The sequence below is a fragment of the Pollicipes pollicipes genome, unplaced genomic scaffold (assembly GCF_011947565.3).
Source record: "Pollicipes pollicipes isolate AB1234 unplaced genomic scaffold, Ppol_2.1 Scaffold_7261;HRSCAF=8764_pilon_pilon_pilon, whole genome shotgun sequence".
NCBI lineage: Eukaryota > Metazoa > Arthropoda > Thecostraca > Pollicipedomorpha > Pollicipedidae > Pollicipes > Pollicipes pollicipes.
The window spans coordinates 51,972,857-51,992,789 of record NW_023597054.1 but is presented as its reverse complement, the minus strand read 5'-3'; the positions used below and the strand labels follow the sequence as shown (position 1 = coordinate 51,992,789).

General features: G+C 51.4%; 1 protein-coding gene across 1 annotated transcript in view; it reads right to left on the bottom strand.

The window, feature by feature from the left end:
* Positions 1-13,914: 13,914 nt before the first annotated feature.
* Positions 13,915-19,933, bottom strand: part of LOC119111593 (alpha-2C adrenergic receptor) — a 113,423-nt gene continuing 107,404 nt past the window's right edge. The window contains exon 3 of the mRNA XM_037235402.1: positions 13,915-18,020. Coding sequence (XP_037091297.1) covers positions 17,145-18,020 — 876 coding nt within the window. The 3' untranslated portion in view covers positions 13,915-17,144. The remainder of the gene's footprint in view (positions 18,021-19,933) is intronic.

Here is a 19,933-nt window from a genome sequence, read left to right as displayed (position 1 = left end):
GCAACTGCCATTCAGGTTCTGAAGAAAGCGCAAGCCGAATATATAACCGCTGCTCAGATATATTTCGCCTTCTTTGCCTCTCGTATCATGAGCAAAGGTTACTCGATAATAAATTCAATTACATTTTACACGATGTTAATCGCAACCATGCACCACATGAGCAGCAAGCCTGGCAAATTATGTGGGAGTATTTTTTGTAAATCCAAGCAGTGATTTCATTGGTAACGCAGTGCATCGGGCGCATATCTGTCATTCCACATTAAAGTGGCTCACACTGGAATATTCCTGCCAGCAGCGAACTGCACTGAAGCGCTGTAACATGTAAACGCGTTAATGTTAAATTTTCGAATGTATTTTTGGCTTAACATAGTGGAAATTGCGCCTGCCTGAACACACAATGTCAGCTATCTCTCCAGACTTTAAATGTCTTGCGCATATTCAGTTTAGATAAAATGGCTCAAGTTGTCATCACTAAGGGTTGTAAATAAGAGTTGCGTGACATACAATATCATCTGCTTTCGGAGAACTCGAAGGGAGAAACTAACCGTGCATCCCCAATTTCAACAGGAAATGACACATTTGCCCGGCCATCCGGAATATGAGTGTACCTTTCAGGGCTAATGACTTTTATTTGGACCAGGCAACACTGCTGTGTAATGTGCCCGTTTGTAAAAATGCTGTAGCTGTAACTTGCTTTGCTAGAGCGCGCGTACGTGCGTTCGACAGTTCTAGGTCTTTCCGACGTTCTTAAAGACAGCGTCTCACGTTAAAAAAGTTGTGGGGACGCATAACTCACGCCGTCCATGTTGTCACCGCCCCCATCCCTGAAAATGACGGGAAAAGAATGGATATTCTCAACGGAAAAGAACTCCGGATAGACAGAAGATGAACTTAGAACGTCTGGGCAATGGCGGTTTGTAACAAGGAAAGCGGGCGAAGGCGGGTGGAACATGCACATACGGAAAGAAACAGGAAATGTTTAGTTCTAGTGATGTCATTGATGGCAATAAAGGTGACGTTTTCAAGCCCCAGGCCCGCAATGGACGGGTTAAAACAGTTCAGCATTGGTACCTACTGTCCGTAGCAGCTGACGACGGCCCTTAGCAGATTCTGCCGTCATCATCGGTCCCAGATTAGGACTACGCTGTGGGCTGCCAGGATAGAAGTCTACGGCTGTGACCAAACGTTGACGGCATACACAGAGTTGAAAATAATCGCAATTAATTTGCTTATTTTATCTCGTTGGTTCTGCCGTGGCACTACCCGGTGCTGTCACTAAACATAACTGGTCCTGGAGCTTCACGAGAGTAATTTTTACATATGCTAAGAGAGCATCCTCCCCTTAACTATGTCGTGCCCAAAGAAATTTATAAGCTGGCAAAGTACCTGGTCGCTTGTACGTTTGCAAGCAACTACCGCCAGCGTCCATCCATTGCCAAGTAGTTTTCGGGTAATCATCTCCGCAACTTTGGCGTTTTGGCGCGCAGCGGTGCAACTTTTTGAGCCAGATCAGTGGGCTCAGCACGCCAGCAAAGTCTGATGGTAGGGAGTCTCACTGTCACGTCAGGCCGCACATCACTACCGCCTCCATCAAGTTCACGCCGAAATTGCATCGAGTTCGATGCAGCGCATCTCTATTAGCAGTCCGATTTCGGTCAGACCTTGCAAACGAATTGCGGCTGGCTCTACTGGGGTCCGCTAATAAATGCAATACAACATGGAAGATCTTTATAAACAGACAAAATGGGACATGGGGCGTGACGTCCACAAGAGATGGAAGGCGGGCAAAGTTCCTGGTCGATCAGGCTGTTTGCAGGCTAGCTAAGGGGAGGTGTGTTCTTTGATGGCGCCTACCGAAGCCGTCGTGTCCAGTATATTGTTAACTTGGACTGATTGTGTTTATTTGCAAGTTGTGAAACGTTTGCATGGTTTGTTAGATACGGGTCCCCTATTAGCACACAGCTGCCACTGTCAGTCACCGGACCGGACTGAGCTCGTCATCAGCACCAGACTCAGCTGACCAGGTCGTCACCAGTGACAACAGGTGGTGGTGTGCCGCACATCCGCTCAGCGGCGCCTCACGCAGTTCAACCTCTCGAGCGGCATCGATCTCGCCCCAAGTGACGTCAACCTGTCAATGGCAGAAACAGGGCTGCGTCATAGCCACGGTATGACGTCACCAAAATGGTCTCCCCGGGATGTGCGTGACATTACCCGGCCTTGGGCTTCGCAGCGTTAGAAACCCAACGAGCAAGACTTTCCCCGGATTCTGACTGTGGCGAAGCCATTTTCGTCTGAACATTTGGAAATGGCGGCGTACTGCATGGGTGCATTGGCCTCGACCACGGAGAGCTCGTCAGGACATCAGTTTATATATTGACAGGGGTCTTGACGGCCTGCAGCATGCAAGCTGACAAGCGGACGACGGTAAATGACCACGACCTCAGCGACAGTAAATACCGATCTTTGCCGACGGTGACTACAACTGGCAGAACTCTGCGCGCAGGCCTATCGCTGGGCAGGATACAACTGCATGGGCAACGACTCACAGGAGACAAACGGCAAGGCTACAGACAACCAGGGCTCGGTCTGTAGGAACGTACGCAGGACACATACGGCGGTGATCAGGCGAGCAAAAGCGGAAGGAGCATGTGAGAGGGCACACATGAAGGCCAGAACGCGGGGGCGATCAGGAGACCGAGCTGTGAGGTCATGCTCAGCTGACAGGCGGACAGAGGTGTGCACAGCTTACAAGCGGGCAGGAGCGTTGTAAGGTGTGCACAGCTGACAGGCGGACAGGAGTGTTGTAAGGCGTGCACAGTTCACAGGGGGACAGGAGTGTTTTAAGGTGTGCACAACTGATAGACGGACGGGGACGTTGTGAGGTATGCACAGTTCACAGGCGGACAGTTGCTTTGTAAGGTGTGCACAGCGGACAGGTGGACAGGAGCGTTATAAGGTGTAGACAATTGACAGGCGGACACGAGCCTTGTAAGGTGCGCACAGTTGTCAGGCGGACAGGAGCGTTATGAGATGTGCACAGCTGTCAGGCGGACAGGAGTGTTGTGAGGCATGCGCAGAGATCGGATCGTACGGGTGAAAGATCTCAAGCCAGGACATGGTTGGTCAGTGAGGTAGAGATATGTGGTCACTGGACGGGTTGGGCGACGACGGATGGACAGGTCTGGACTGTGTTATGCCGATGTGTCGGGCATGTACCACCGCCCACTGACGTATGGAACCCAGGTAGCCGAAAAGTGGAGAGATCTGACTGCTGATCGGTACGTATTAGGGGGGAAAGAAAGGGGGCGGCAAGCTTGCTCCAGGGCGACGTCGGGTGACTAGCGGAAGGTGAGGTAGAGATGATCGAATGCCCATGGATATGGTTCCATTAGATTGATATGGATGGTTTGCAGAAAGGCGCTCCTTGACCTGGTTGCACAGACAGGCGGACATGGGCGGATGGATATATGCAGAATACATATGAATAAAACACAGGCGGTTGGGCTATCGGCGGATCAAGGATATCAGCTTTACCAGAGCTCGTGGGGGCTAAGATATTGGAGAATTGACAGGATCCGGCATTGCGTCAACAGACTTCCGTGACATGAGAAGACGCTCATAGACGACAAAACGTGGCCGAGTGGTGCCTTTCGTCGAGTCTTTCGCCCGTGACCGTCCGATCACGGACGAAAGACGAGTGGTCACCCGTATATCATCTGGGGCGTCCGGGCATTATCAACGATCCTGGCCTAGTTGAGCTAACAATAAAGAGAAGGAGACAATCTCTGGGGCTTGTGGGCTTGGCGCCTTATGAATCATATGCCATTATCCATAAGACGCAATGAAATGTTGGTAAGCTCACAGCGCCGTCATGACAGTAAAAATAGCTAACAGCACCCGGGTAATGCGTATGTGGATTTCAACGGACGCTCCCAATGAGTGTCTGATGCTTTTGACCGTCCCACCCCGGCGCGTGGTCCGATATGGCCAGAACACCTGAGCTTGTGAAATGTGCCACTTGTAGGCAGTTAGACGGAAGCCGCATTTGCATCAAAGGCACGTGACCCCGGGCGACTCACTCAGTCGTATAGCGCCTAATTTATCATGAGCTAGACGGAAGTTTGGTGAGCAATATGAGCTGTTCGTGGCATTGTGGTATGCGTTTGGGGTGCTTCGAATTTCTGACCGAGTTTAACAAATAGCCTTTAAAGTGTGAAATCTGCATCAAGAAGATAAAAACAAGGTGGCGTACGGAGTCCTAAAGCCTTGCTTGAAGGTTATTATGTTGGTTTAACACGCGCTCGGATGGGGGTCAAATTGACCTTCCCCGAAGGCTTTTCCAGAATAGTTTCCGAACGGCGCGACGTAGCCGCGCCAAATCTTGCATAGCTGTAGACAGTTGAATAGCGGATCGTTCGGCATTAAAAATTAAGATGTACCTTGTCAGGTCGCTGACCTTTGGTAGGTTAAAGTCAGACCATGGCTTCACCGAAGGCAATTTCTACGGAATCCTTTCATCTGATTCAACAACGGAGTGTTAGACGAAGCCATACATCTCTGAGATGCTTTCTTAGGCAACACAACAGTTGAATGAGCAAATTAAATTGACCTAATATCAATATAATTCATATGAAAGTCAATATATGAAGGTCACGCCAAGGCCAAAATCAACCTGTTTTGTTACTCTAGGGTTTGCTGTATAGGAGAGTTTCTGGTGCTCATTCCGAATTTATTGGTAGCAGGAATCGCATCATACATCTTCCATGGACTTCTTAGAGGTCAGAATAGGCCATTGACCTGAAATGACCCAGGTCAACATTCTGTTTTAGGAACATACTGGCTAGCGTAATCTTAGCCGCTTAGTCAAACGCAAATCTCAAGGCAATCTTGTATGATTTTGAACACATTGAGCTTCAAAAGGTCAAACAAGGTTGCTGACCTTTAATGGGCATGTGACCTTTTGCTTGGAAACGGTTATCTAGGTTCTGGGAGTACTTTGGAGACCAGCCTGAAACTTGACCTTGTTTGACCGTTTTAACTCAAAGGTCGTGACCTAGAAACCTGAAACTTTGGATCTAAGTGAGTTCACGTACAACTCAACACATCCTGTAAATTTGGTGTCTCTAGCTTTCTTAGTTCTCGAGGTCTCAGGGGGTGTCAAATTGACCCCCACCCCCCACTTGAAGAGCAAAAGGTTTCTAGCTAGCCACCCGGGCGCGTGTGAACGATTCCTCAATATGCCAAGAGGCATTGGTTAAACGGCGTTGTAATGCTAACTATTAACTATTATTAACTATTATTAACTATTTTTAATGATATAACTATTATTTTGACACTATTCAATATCAAAGTTGTGCTCATCCCCAAGGGAGAGCTGTGACCCACTCTTCAGGATGAGCATAGCTCGAACATTGAGTACCGTCATTATGGTCATCAGTAGGATTACCACGTCGTTTAACTAGCACCCCCTGGAATACTGAAAGCCATTATCTCAACATAAGAACTTTGAACCCATAATGTATTAAACCAGGAGATGAAGGTCTTTCTTTTTTTTACAGAGAATGTGTTCATAATTTGTTACAAAACTGCGTTCAGTATACAGAATTTAGCATTTTATAGAATCCGTCACAAATGTATTTCTTGTCCTATCACTGACATTTCTTTTGACACTGACACATGACACTGACACTGCTCCCTATTTAGGGGTTGAATGGCAACGAATGCAGGTTTGCATGCAAGAGTCGAATTCTGTCGAATTTCGTTTGGAAAAACCTTCACACGAGATGTTCACTCTTGATAATTACGTTCATGTGCATAACTTTGCTTCTCATCATCCCAGAGAAAAACATCCGTAGACATCCCGAAACGTGCGGGTAACTGGCAATAACTATAACAGGAAACCTATGGGAGCTTGATGTTGGTGCTTGATGGGAGCCACGGTGCCCCGGTGTGAAAGAACACTGGCAGCGCCGCAGTGAAGTACTCTTTCTTAATCTGCATGGCACCTGGCAAAAAAGCATATCCCTCCGACCTACCATGCCGCGGGATTTATTGAAAGGATACCGGGAATCAAAGCAATTCTAGAAAGCCTGTGGCCTCCGAACGCGCTCTATAGATTCAACTAATCAGATTCAATCTGGTTGGAGAGCATGCACGCCATGTTGCGTGCCGTGGATCTCTCCGCCGTGAGGTCCTGCGTCGGTTATCCTGCATCACCTGGCCTTGGCTTTGGAGCCCCGAGAGGCCAGACCCCATATTGCTTTTTATTTGCACACGGTGGCTATTAAAACAGAACTCTTTCAGCAAAAGACGGCACGTGGAAACAGCCAGCAGGGAGCTCGCACTGCGCAGTACCAAGTATTGCGCATGACGAGCATATTTCGCGCCTCACGTTTGCTTGAGTCCTTTATACGCTTGCCGTGAAGGTGCATTTTGCTGCGTCCACGACGCGACATGGACGACGACAACGCGACGCAATTTTGCTGCGTCCACGTCCACGACGTTTAAAGCATGTGCATGCCCCTGAGCCATCGGTCGGACAGATACCCTCCTCGTTTCCATCGCAAGCATTTAACTTTAAGGGGCCCAGCGTGCGCTCGCCGATTCGCTCTGGCCTGATTTTCTAGCTATCGCACGGCCGGCCCGCCCCACGGCTGGCCCGCCGAGCGGGAGGCTCAGCCAAGACCAGTATCGCGGCGTGTCTGAGGCCAGTCAAAGCTGGACTAGGGGGAATACGCGCGCCAATGCTTTATATTAGCTGTATCGGCCGGACGAGCCGCTGGACCGCCCCACCGCGGTGGCCGACAGCACTCGGCTTAGAATGGTGTTTCCCACCGTCTGACAACGCACCAACTGCCGTCTTCCAGCCTTCGTCTTGCACTGGCCTGCCAGCCCCCCCCCCCCCCCCCCCTCCTCCGCCTGCACGCTCCGTCATGCCGTGTCTTCTGTCCTGCCCAGTTTCTCTATTTGGCCCTTTCCTGCGTTCTGCAATGTGCCCTTTGCTGTCCTGCTTCGTCCTTGTGCATTCATACATTGTCTGAAAAGCAGTTCAGAACAGCCGTCAGGGCATATAAAACGAACGGAAAAGTCACGTGGCAAATCCCATACGATAAAAACGAAATGGTTGCACTGAAATGAGCATAAACAAGAGGCAATCGCAAAAACACATCGACGAGAAAAAAGACTGGTCACGGCTGAAACAGTGCGCTGGCTGTAAAGCACTCCTACGTGCCGTGCTCGTCACTTCTTCAAGGAGATCATTTCAGACAGCAGCGGCTCGGTACTGCAGGGAGCGTCTGGTCAGCTGAGTTCTCACTTCTTGCAAGCTCAGCGCCCTGCAGTTGACTCTGGTTCGTCTCTGGCTCACCTCTGACCTCGGTGTAAAGAGGGTGTGTAGAGGCAGCGAAGCGTGAAGTGAGTACACCGATTGGTGCATGAGCACTGCCTCTTTATGTTGCACAACGCCATCTACAGGCTGCCAGCCAAGTCTTTTCGGCACGGGGCCGATATGGTGTATGTGTGATGTTCTCGTAGTCAGCCGGTCTGCCTTGTTTGAATTTGTGAAGCCTCTGACGTTGGCTGTCACATAAACCTTCCCGCATGGCGCGCCGTGGGCTAAATGGGATAGAGCTGGTGTTTGAATTACCTTCGCGGACACAGCTGGCGACAAGGATTGACCGTGTTTTGGTATTGGGAATATCATTTGGTTGCACTTTTTGCCACCTCGCACATGCGCTGAGCGCATCAGAGATTTTTGCTGGGTGCCCAAATTTGGGTGTCGTCCGCGGGGCCCACGACTTCAAAGTCAACATTTGAAGGGATGTCCTTGGTGTAACTTAAAAACAAAATTGGCCCGGCCAAGCTCCCCTGAGGAACTCAGACCTCCGCGTTCACAATGGTTTTACCACCCCTGACTCGCTGACACCTGTGGGACCGGTAGTCAGTGACCCACGTAGGATCTACGCCGTGCCATCATAGCTGTTGGAGGAGCGTAGAGTGGCCGACGTGCTCAAACGAGCTCGATAAATCGACGGAGGCAATGGATGCTACCTCTTTCATGTTCACGTGACCTCGTCCGCACTGTCCCGCCCCCTACCTATACTGCACCGCTCGACACTCATCGTCGACTAACAGTATCTCGCCCTTGCATCCCCCCCCCCCTCCCCCGCTTTAAGGCAGCGCTCTGGGTAGGAGACTTTGTCGTGTCCTCCGCTCTGTCTCCTAGCCCCGCCCTGCCTGATGTCTTCTTGGTTTCACCTGTCCTCTTCCCTGTCCTTTGTCCAGCCTCTGCCCTGCTCCCTGACCAGTCGTTCGGGCTGCCCTAGACTCTGCCCTCCGCCCTGTCCTCGTTGCTGTCCTCCGCGCTGTTCGCTGTCCTTTCCTTTGTCTTGTCTTTTGTTTTGCTCTGTGTACTCTGCTCTGTGCTACACTATTTCATCCCGTCGCACGGCTCGGCTCTGTTCTTGACGTACTGTATTCGCTTATATCGCACGTTAGATGGGCCAGTGATGTTTGCTATGCCGTTAGAAGGCTAAGGTGTGACTGACAGTGGTATTGTCAGAAGCCAAACGGTTGATTTGAGATAAGTAAAAACCTGTATACAACAGTGGACGTTTTGTAGCCAAAATATTTTGCTTGAACTTGTGTCAAATACAGTCATGTGCTACTTTACATCCGCGTGGGATAAGATGTCAAGTACTCGGACCTCGGTACAACTCTGGTAGCATTAGTAAGCGCGGCAGCCTGGCTGACCGTCCATTACGTCGCGTAGCGGATAAGATTATTTGCATTACAACTCAGTCTTTAGGTTTACTTGAGCACCACCGTCTCGGTTTGCTCGGACACCGTTTTTCTGCTGTCAGCTGTAGGTTAGCTGGGCTCGTCTCGCTGCGCCTTGTGCTTCCCACCCTCGACTGACGACATCTCCCGCTTCCTCGCACCACCGGGGCTTCGCGTTCTTGCGTGGGGTGGGGGGGGGGGGGCTTGGGATGGTTTTATTATGATCTGTTTTATGTGGCTAGCTACAGATTGGGCTGGCGAGCTTTGTGGCAGTTTGGTCTTAAATCTCTGATCCCTTTGTTTTCAGCACAGCGTCCAGTCCGTCTTGCGGAGGCATGATCTTGTGCGCTGTTGAGTAGAATAATTTTCTGATGTCTGATGCGTACTATTTGTCAACAACAATTTAATCACTATTTTCTTCTCTTGTTGTCTTGAAATTGACGCCCAGCCACGTTTGTGGTTTGGCTTTTCAGTTCTGTTCCCAAAAGAAGCACAGTTCGCTCACCATAACATGGGTTGCTATACACAGGAAACGCTCCGCTGACTGAATTCTTCCGAGTTTTTCAAAAATCGGTAACATGGAAGCGCGCAGCATGGCCGTGCCTAGCAAGAGGTGATAAGGACTCAGCCCGAGACCGAGCCGGAGCGTCTTTGCTACTCAAGCGATGTTCTTATGTGGAGGGGTACACTGGCTTCAGATACTGAGCTCGTCACGTGACTGCGTTCCTGTTCGCGCGAAACTCCGCCTCGGCTGGCACCCTGTGGCGCTCACCGGACCTTGCCTTCGTTTCCCGCTGGTTGTCAATACGACCATAGTCTGTGACATTTGGCTGAACATTTAAAAGGACTAACAAAGAAATAAATGCTATTACCAATAGCTAACCAGCGGCGACACTGGTAATCCAACGTGAGGGTCACAGTTCAAGGCCGGCCATTTCGTTTCAGTGCTGCGAGTGGGACGGACGTAGTTGCCGCTCGTTCAGAGCTAGTTGCCCTGAGCGACGTAGTCGCCCTGAGTGAGCGACATGACCCACTCGTTCCATTCCAGCGCGATTCATGACCTGTCTGCAGCAAGAAATGACACTTGGGATGAGCGCTATACAGCGGCTATCTTTCGAGCGCAGGCGCGATGATGGAGGTGATGAGGTGCTACCGTAGCGTTCCATCAAGCTTGCCACGATTTATACAAGTTTGTGCGGCCTGCTGCAAGGTCTGCCACTGATCTGTCAGTCTGCAAGCGCTAGCCGCCTTCGCTGTCCAGTCCATCAGTGTTGCAGGCGCAGCTGAACGCGGAAACTTAAATGGTGTTTGGATGCTGGCAATGCTGTTGCTAACGTAGTAACTAAATGACGTCGTGTGCAGAACTTGCTAAACATAAAGCCGCCGAACACAGCCCGTCCTGGTACCATCGCGTAATCCAGACCGCCCACTCACTGTGGCCGCACCAGGGCACATACTGCGCTATCTGTGTGACCTCTCGTTATACGGAGGTCCGCCAGGCCACGTGACGCGTGATGGGGCCTGTTCTGCCAGCCTCCCTCAGGAGGTGATAAGAGCCGTCTCGAGGGCGGCCAGGCGGGGCGCAGTATTGATGCTTGGCCGGCACGCGCCAATAAACGTTTGGCGCCACCACGCCGCGCGCCATGGACCACGCGCCGCTGACCGCGACAACCGCGCCAGTTCGGCCTTGTTCGGCTGGCCGCAGCGGATTGACTTGGCTGAAGCGACGACATGTGGCCTCCCCGCCTTCCCGCGCTCCAACCGGTTCTCGTGAGCAGGACTATAAGCCCCTTTTCAGTTGGTCAGTCCCCAACTTTGACAAGAAAGTGGGTCGAAACAGGGAGGAGCACGCCTTGAGTGTTTTTATGGATTTAGTCATTTTTCCTGCTCAGTCGCCTCCGCCCCCTTTTCTGCGTATTTTGTGAAGCGTCCCTGCTGGTACGCTTCCGAATCGACTTCATAATGGGACCGGGATTGCATTACAAGATCAAAGCCCTCCGCGGTGGTGGGATTTCATTTCTGACTTCAAAGCATCGATATGCAGGTGTTTCGTGCTGGAGTCTGCAGCCTCTAGAGCCGTTGACTTTGCAGCGTCTTTTGGGATGCGAGGGCCTCGACGTGTAAAAAAACTCGTGGTGGTGTTGGTGGCAGCGGGGAGCGCATGTAAGGAGCGCGTTCGGTGATTCGCTTCGAACCCTCCTGCAGGTTGAAATATGTTATACAAATGGCGAGAATTTCGTGACGTCTGAAGCGATAATAAGACTCGAAAAGATAGAGCAATGCACGTGGTGAGACCGAATGGAGAGGCGGCTTCAGTTTAATGCAACATAGCCAAACGGCACGATCATCTGGCTAAAGGCCAAATACTGTCGAAATGCATGGGTCAGTCGTTCGTATCTATGCAGGTGACCTAGGCGGTGCGCCTGATGGACTATGCATCAGGGAACCTGGATGACAAGGTCTGTCATTTCGTCGCGAGATAGCTTTGATAGCAATGACGCACACATTGTCGAGCGTCGGTCTTCAGCTGGTGCCCCGTGTATAGTCTCTTGGAGGGGTAGGGAAGGATCCGTGACCCGTTGCTAGAAGCGGACAGATTGGCGCAGGCCGCGCGCCCACATTTCAGTTGGCTTTGATCGGTGATTTAATCAACGCCCAGCTGGGCCCTGAACGCAGCCCGTCGACGGGTGTGCGCCGTCCAGATCTGGCCTCGATCCCAGACCAGGCCTTCGCTTAGCGGCCGATGCGCCACCTGGGCCTCTCCGGCGCCGTTCCGGCAAAATAATTTCCTTGGTGGAAAAGCGTGATGCTGAAATGCGGCCACGGTCGAATCGAGATGGCTAAGTTAGGGCTGGAGAAGACTCATTTTGTGCTCCGAAGTGGCATATCGTGTTTGGTCTCTGCGTACGTTTTTGCTCGGTAGAGTTAAGGGCGGAAACTGGCCGGGCGAAAAGCATCGCGCACCGATTGATTGCATTTTGTGACGTGTCTTGCCACTGGTTTATTTCGTGCGGAACGATCGCTTCAAATAATCACGACACATAATGAATAATGGCCCATTCCCACCCACAGCTGCTACAAAATTACAAGCGTCGCTCAACCGAGTTTTCCAGCTAGCTCGCACGCCTTAAAGGGGTCTCCCACCTTTGGAACATATTTCAAAAAGTTATTTTCGTGAAACCTCAGGAACACTGACGTTTCATAAAAGGCCTGGGCAGTGGCACTGCAGCACGGTGAAGGCATAAAAAGGACATCAATTTTAGTTATTTTCGAGTCCAAATGATGCTGTCAACGTTTTGTAACAGCACAACGCTTCTTCCCTGCAGTTGTCTCGACCACCGACAGCATGGCGACCGCCGTGGCACCTCCACTGGTGCGAAGAAAAGAACATTTGTGATTGGCCCAGCGGGCGGCGAGGGCTTCTTACCGAGAAGTGCATTGGCCGAAGTTTGAACCAGTGCGACACTGTGTAACATGTGATGCTCCCATTTCCAAAGCTAACGTACGCATCGAAAAGAACCACTGCGGTAAACTTCGTAGGGGAGAAATCAAGGCCATAATTTAACGTCTCGTTGAATCGCGTGATAATAGCTTCATGTTCGCATGTGTCTTTGGCTAAACAGAATGTTTTAAAATTTTGTGTCATTTATTGCACAAATATTTTGACAACTTAGTGTGTTGCAAACATTACAGAGCACGTATGTTGAAAAAACAGGCAAAAGAAATGCTTTACTTTTATAGTGGTGAATAGGAAGTCCAATGAGATTTCTTCCACAGAAGTCACAGCTTCAAATATAAATTCTGAACTAGCCAGAAGAACTTCGAGAAAACTGGCATTACCGAAAATATCGTACACGTGTGATCTTACAATAGGTGCAAAGTGCAAAAAGGCGGCATTTTCCCTCTAATTACCATTGTTCTAATGCAGTGCTGTGGAGGCGGTGGGTGTATGAACCGGAGCCCCCTGCAGCACGTGAACTTGATCTTGTGTGGACGAGTGCTCCCCACAGATACCTCGCATTGAACTTACCGAGCCGCATCCCACGCCGCGGCGCCATCCGGTTCGTCGCAAGATTAATATTAGCGCAAAATTACCCAGCACACTGCAGCCACCACTCAGATAATGGAACAGTGTGCACGACACGAGCTGCGCTGCGCTTGCTGCTACCAACAGCCCGAGCGCGCCACCCGCCGCACGAATGACGCGCGTCCGCGTTCAGTGTGACGTTATGGGGCTCTGAAATCCTCGTGTCCCGGACCAGTTTGACGGGGCAGGCGACCACGACCGTCGTCAGCCTGATCGGCCAGGGCACGTGGCTGAGAGCTTCGGGAGGGGCTTCTGCCCATGGGCGCAGAGTGTACGGCCGTGCCAGACGGAGGCGGCGGCAATGTGGAGAGCTAAACAGCATTGTTATGATACAGTGCTGTACGTCAGTGATGTACGTAGGTGATTTACGCAGGTGCTGTACGGGCTAGCGGAGGTGCATTGAGTATAGAGTGGCGATCTGTTGGCAAGCGCGACCACCAAACGCGTTATTGTGACCAGTTCCGCTGGAGAGATCGCTGTTCCTGCGTGTTGCTGGCAGGGAGGGGAATGTTTTTTCCAGCTTTGTCACGGCACTAGCTCATATGGATTGTGTTCCGTGAACGCCTTTGGCGGCAATGAAGATCTCTCGAAATCTGAACGCAAGGTTGTGACAACGTTTTGTAGGTGGAGTCGTTGGAGTTTCAAACCCTTTTAAGCGCTGCAGTAATGCCTACATATTGGTGGCTCGAATCCTTTTTCATAAGATGCGTGTTGCCAGAGACCACATTTTCGCAGGCGCACTGACAAACTAAAGCAATGGGCTAGAATGCGGCTCAATGCATGAAGCCACATATTGTCAGTGATGATACAAAGGCTGACGGTCCTTTGGTGCACCACGATAACGCTATAAGCGTATCCATTGCAAGGGTGACGATATGAAGCCTTAATCAAGTTCCCGTGGAACCCAAGCGCGCTTATGAATAGCAACTGCTGATGAGAATCCGCCGCAACACCGTGTTTATCATATTCGGGTGGCTCGCTTCCCTCGCTCTCGAAGGAAAACACTGGACCGAGGCTGAATAGCAGAGACACGTGTCGGAACGGTGTATTTACAAGACAATTGTTGACGACAGAGGAGTTCTACGCAGGGCTCTCTTGGTTCCCGTTGTGGGGTGAAGGTGGCTTGGAGCTCTCTCGACACTTTGGCGCATTTAAAACCATGCTTTCGTGGTTTTGCCTTTGGTGGCTTATTATGACTTTGGTGCTGGATATGCAGGAGAATATTACACGTTACCGTAGAAACTGAGTTTGCAATCACCTCTAAGACAGTAAAAATATAACGTCATCTATGTGGGCTCAAAGACGAAAGCGTTATAAAGCGCATTTTACGCAATTCGGCATGTACATCGATGGATCAAGACAAAATGTGCGCATTTTATGACATCTGATTTATGGCTAGAGTGCAACATGTATGGTTTTATCGAACGATGAAGTTTAAGAAGTATGTTATCCTGCAGTTTTCAAGTAGCTGACGATGAGGTAAGTATAACACACAAGTGCTGGTTAAAGCGTAAACACTGAAAGTAAAACACATCAGTTGACCTCTGCTCTGTAAACCCTGCCTGTTAGCGTGTGCTTTGGGTGCATCCCAGAGCAAGGGGGCGTTTGGAGACATGACTTTGGCACTGTACTTAGACATTAAACGCAAGAGTAGGACAGCTGGTCACACACACTTTCCCAGTCAGCGTGGATTCATTTCACATAATGCGGAAAAGTTCGCATATGAGCATACAATTTCGATCTCCAGCAAACGAGTGATTCGGTCGGGTGCATTTTTGAAAGATGCTATGGACGTACATTGACTACTAAAGTTTTCGGTTGTTCGGTGCTCCAAACGGCATGCCAGAATGGTATTCAAAGAGAACACCCAGAACCAGAGCGTTTCTCTAACGACACTACAGCTACTGCCCGCATCGCCTCCGATGGACAGCTGTAAAATGATACCGTTGTCAGCTGACGGTTCCCTTGGCTGAATAATTAGCATGCTTTTTTGAAAATGCGAAGCATTTAATTCCCCTAAAAAGAGTTCCGTATACTACCAAGAAATCAACGTGAGCACGGGCTTCTTTATCATAATGTCTTGCTTTGCGTCTGGAGCCCGACAGAAAAACAGACCACTGTACGTTTAGTGTCCAAACGAGAGTCGAGACTTTAGTATATCTCCCAAATGAATCTTACTTTCACTCATCAAGTTAGTCCCTTGGAATGCAAACAGCGTTGTAGTATCTACCGTTGGCTTCAGTGAGATGCTGCAACATGTATAGCTTTTGTGATATGAGCACCTAGCCGAGCACCTTTATGGTTTTCCAAACGCACACAAAATGCACCGACTTCAGTAAGGTAGGATACACTTTTTTAAAATTGAATGCGTGCAAACGCCATGAGATAGATCACCTTACTGCATCTCACACATGTTATCTTCACCTGGCGTCATTTTTTTATATTCCTGCAAACAACTCGTAAGCTTCCTTAGTAGTTTACAGCTCACGTTAAAAGCCAAACGCCATGTCGCCGAGGGCGAGGCGTGCATCAGCCCGTCCAGTATGCGCGCTTTTGTCAATTTGAGTTGTTCATATCAGGTAAAAAGTAAATACTATGCACCAGTTAGTGTAAACACAACGAAGTGAGCGATGTGATGTACATGCATTGGGGCATGGAAGGTCTTAAAACTACAAATGCTCACCTGAGACTTCTTATTTAAAAGTTACGCTTCTTTTCCTTTGTAGGGCAGCCGATATGATTGAGGGTTTCACACTTGTAAGATCTGCTATGACGGAGCCATGATCGTGCCATCTTACGAGACAAAGTATAATCACGAAGATGATACAAGTGTCTTCCGCTCAATATCACAAGTATCATTTCAACTTTAACTAGTTAAATGACACTTTTGTCTTCTCGAAACTTGTTCTAAGAAATACCAAACGCTCTGTGTCAAGCCTGATGCGTGCGGAAATCCAGTGACGTGTTTTTCTTGGTACAGGACGAGCGTTGAATTTCTGGAATGGTCGCGTTCCCAGTCGGCAGCGAACTTTCGCGCAGATTTACATCTGTAATTCGAACGTTTGTTGAAACAGCTGCCTTTGGCTTGGCGAAGCCTCGTTGTGCGAATTCCAAGGAAACTAAATGTCGACCTGGTATGAATACGCAGAATGTGTTGTTTCCTAAGTGTAAAAACTTGACCATTAAAAACTTATAGCATCCGTGCGGCTGTGTCATTCCTTCATACAACAAGAAGCATACGAACGTTTCGTGCTTTTCTGTCAATGGCAAGCACAAAATATCAAATGTAAGGGCTAAAAGCACTGCACGCATCTGATTCTCTTCAACACATAAGGTTTGGAAAAAAATGTCGTCGCTTCAAGTTCTTCCCAGGAACTGATGGAGGGATATTTTGGAGTAATGCTATGATTGATGGTGGGCAGAGAGCTCATGAGCTCATGAGCTCAGAGAGCTGATGCAGCACTGCCACAGATCAAAGTTACACGCAGTACGCAGGCATAAATGAAGAACGTGAGTGGAATGTGCTCCTTGCTTGAAAACGCACGTGTATAACATCTACTCCGATGATGTACACCACTAACTTTTGCGCCCGTGCGCACGCACGAGCAACACCTGAAAACAGGGCTCAGGTAACTAAGACAAGCGTATTTGAGTGACGCCCACTAAAACAACCACCAACGGCAGCCCAATATGGGTGTGACACGCACACACAGGTACACACGCGCACACACATACGCACACGCACACGCACGTGCTTACGCGCACGCACACGCACATTCACACGCACAAGCACACGCACAAGCACATCAACTTCCGGTGTTTCGTACAGTGCCGGTAACACAACAACATTCCGGCCTGCGTGAGACTTGCACGCAAGAGCAAAGTTATTCCTCTGCTACGACAGATTAGTCGTTGTCAGGGTGCCTCGGCCGACATTAAAGCAATGACCTTTACAGGGAAAGCGGCGCTGCCAGTCATATGCCCAAGCTGCCTGTTGTAGGACAGCGACGACAGGCGATATCTGTACCGCTGCCAGCTTAAATACGACTGCTGCCGGATGTGTGGCAGCGACATCAGGCGGCCTCTACACAGCTGCGCGCAGCACTTTTGTACGATTCATCACTGTGCAAAATTCGTCACCACCGTATCACAGGGAGGTGGCCGGTGGGATCCAACTCGGCCGAACGTTTTCTTCGACTTCACCTCCTGCCGTGGTCCTCAAAGGTCACCGGGCCGTCGCCACGCCGACCTCGGGCGCCGGCGCTAGGAGTCCCGCTCACTTAAACAGAATCCTTCTGAATGCCCGCCGAAAGTCCTTATTAAAGATGGTATAGATGACCGGATTGAGCGCCGAATTCATGTAGCCCAGCCAGAAGGCAAAGGCGAAACCCCAGTCGGCGATCTGGCAGCTCTCGCAGAGCGGTGTCAACACGTACAGGAAGAAAAAGGGCAGCCAGCAGGCGATGAAGGAGCCCATGATCAGGCCCAGGATAAGTGTGGCGCGTTTCTCCTTTTTCCTCGCGATCCGCCGTTTCTCGCGGTCTGTGTCGCGGTACGTGCGCACTGCGTGCTCCACCACCGGCTCCGGCGGCGGCGGCGGCTCCTTCTTCAGCTTCAGCCGGCCCATGTCGATCATCTCGCGCTTGGCCTTGGACGTCTTGCGCCCCCAGACGGAGGCGCGGAAGTGGCGCCTGAGTGGCAGCACCACCGTGCACTTGCCCGGATGACCCGACTCCGACGAAGATTGCTCCGTCTCACCCCCCTGTGAGGCCGGTTGGCGGCGCGGCGGTGACCCCGGCAGCAAGCCGTTCGCTTCCGGCGTCGCCGCTGGCAGCACAGCCAGCGCCGAGTGCTCGCTGGCCGTGCGTGGCGGCGAGCGTCTGCTGCCAACGCGCGACGGTGGTGCCACCTCGCTGCCGGCGCTCGACTTACGACTGTCGGTGTCGTGGCTAGGTGGCAGGTCGTGGTGCACTTCGGCTGCGGTAATGGCGGCGGTGGAGACCGGGCAAGCCCGCGGCCGTCGCTTCACGTAGCGGCGCGCGCGGCTCCGCGCGGCGAAGTAGATGCGGATGTACACGAATATCATGATGATGGATGGAATGTAGAAGCTGCCGAGCGCCGAGTACAGCACGTAGCCGATGTCGTCGGACAGCTGAAACAAAGAAAAACGCTGTCAAGGCAACGGAGCCGCTAACCGCGTCACCCGCCTCGGTGGCTATTAAGACAGTCCTCTCAGTTTTCGACACGTGATACAGCTGTGAAATGTAAAGTTCACGTCTGACAACGGACCGCCTCCGTTGCGAAGGCTTTCGACAGCAGGCTTCCTGGAATTGTGAGCGCGACGAAATCGATAGTTCTTAATTGGCTGTACGCTCCACGGCGCCCATCGGTGGTAATAGCGGCCCGGCCGTCAGCTTTTTAATCCACTTGGGCGAAATTGCCACGGCATTATCTCATTAGCACCCATTGATGTTTCATACGCGAGGAAGCACACATTCGGTGGTCAAACAGCGCCGTGCTCGAGATGGGCGCTGGCAGCCGGCTGGCTGTGTCGGGTACGGGAAGCAGACGGAGACCTGGAGGCGGACGGGCGGCGGGGGCCGGGGCGTCGTCAGCGGGTCCTTCTCCCACCGCTCCGGGGCGATGTGTCTCCGAGGGACGTCTGCCCGACAGCGCCAAGACGCACGGCCCGCACACAATGGGGCGATTACCGTCGGCCGACTCGGCTCGGCTGGCGCGGCCAGTCCCGGCGTTCGACTCCACTCTCTCCAGGCCACACAGCAGTGCCTGTCTTTTATTGGCACTGCACATCCACGCGTCACGCTTGGGATGGAGAACGAGTACAGTCCAGATTTACTCTTCGATTCGTGCCCCAGAGCGAGCCGGAGCGGCCCAGCGCTGCTGTTGACTACTGGCAGCACCGTCAACAGCGAATCGTTGCCGGCTGGTTCCATTTCTTCTCCGCTTTGACACGTTTGCATTGGACGCGGGAGTCACGCAATTTACTCACAAGTCACGTGGTAGGTCGGGCCAGGAGGCGCTTCGGGACTCTACCAATGTCTTCGACATTTTCATTAACAAATTACGGTATAAGCGATGTCACCTATGGGTCATTAAAAGCAAACTAACCTGCGATTGGCTGTGCTACAACTGCATGCATGTGTGCGTTTCTGTGACCATGCATTCGCATCATCGTCGGCTAGCCCTGCCTTCCCACCCCCACCCTCATCCGCCCCGGGCTTGGCTGTGGCGTCACTTATGACGTCACGGCCGGGCCAAACGCGTGACCTGGCCGCGGGTCATCCGGTCCGGGGCGAGCCATGGTCAGTCGCACGCGGGACCGGCATACGGCGGCCACTCGTGTGTTCGCAGCAGAAGGCGAGCAGCTCGCAGCACGGTCTCCCCGAGCTATGCATGTCCAATCTTTGTATTGTGTACAGAGCATACCACAAAACCGACCTGAGCATAGTCTGACACCACGCTGACACGTTTGGCATAGCCTGACACCTGCGTCTGACACGACACCAAGCATGAGCATGGCCTCTACTACCTCTGCGTAATGGCATTGCTGTGTCATGCAAACGTCCCTTTCTCGGATCTCAAAGCAATATTACGACGATATTAGGATCTTATCATCGACAAATAATGTCAGTCCCTGATCTCTCGAGTCCGGCCAACAAATAGCACCGGCCCCTGTCTTCTCGAGTCCGGCGGACACATAGCACCATTCCCTGATCCCTCGAATCCGGCCGATAAATAACACCAGTCCATGATCCATCGAGTCCGGTGGACACATGGCATCAGCCCCCGATCTCTCGAGTCCGACCGATAAATAGCACCAGTCCCTGATCTATCGAGTCCGGTGGACACATAGCACCAGCCCCCGATCTCTCGAGTCCGGCCGATAAATAGCACCAGTCCCCGAACTATTGAGTCCGGTGGACACATAGCACCAGCCCCCGATCTCTCGAGTCCGGCCGCACAGTGCAGGTCAGCACCGCGTCTCGCGCGACCGTCCTGACCGGCGTTCCCCTCTGACGTCATATTCGTTCGGCTCTGACGTCA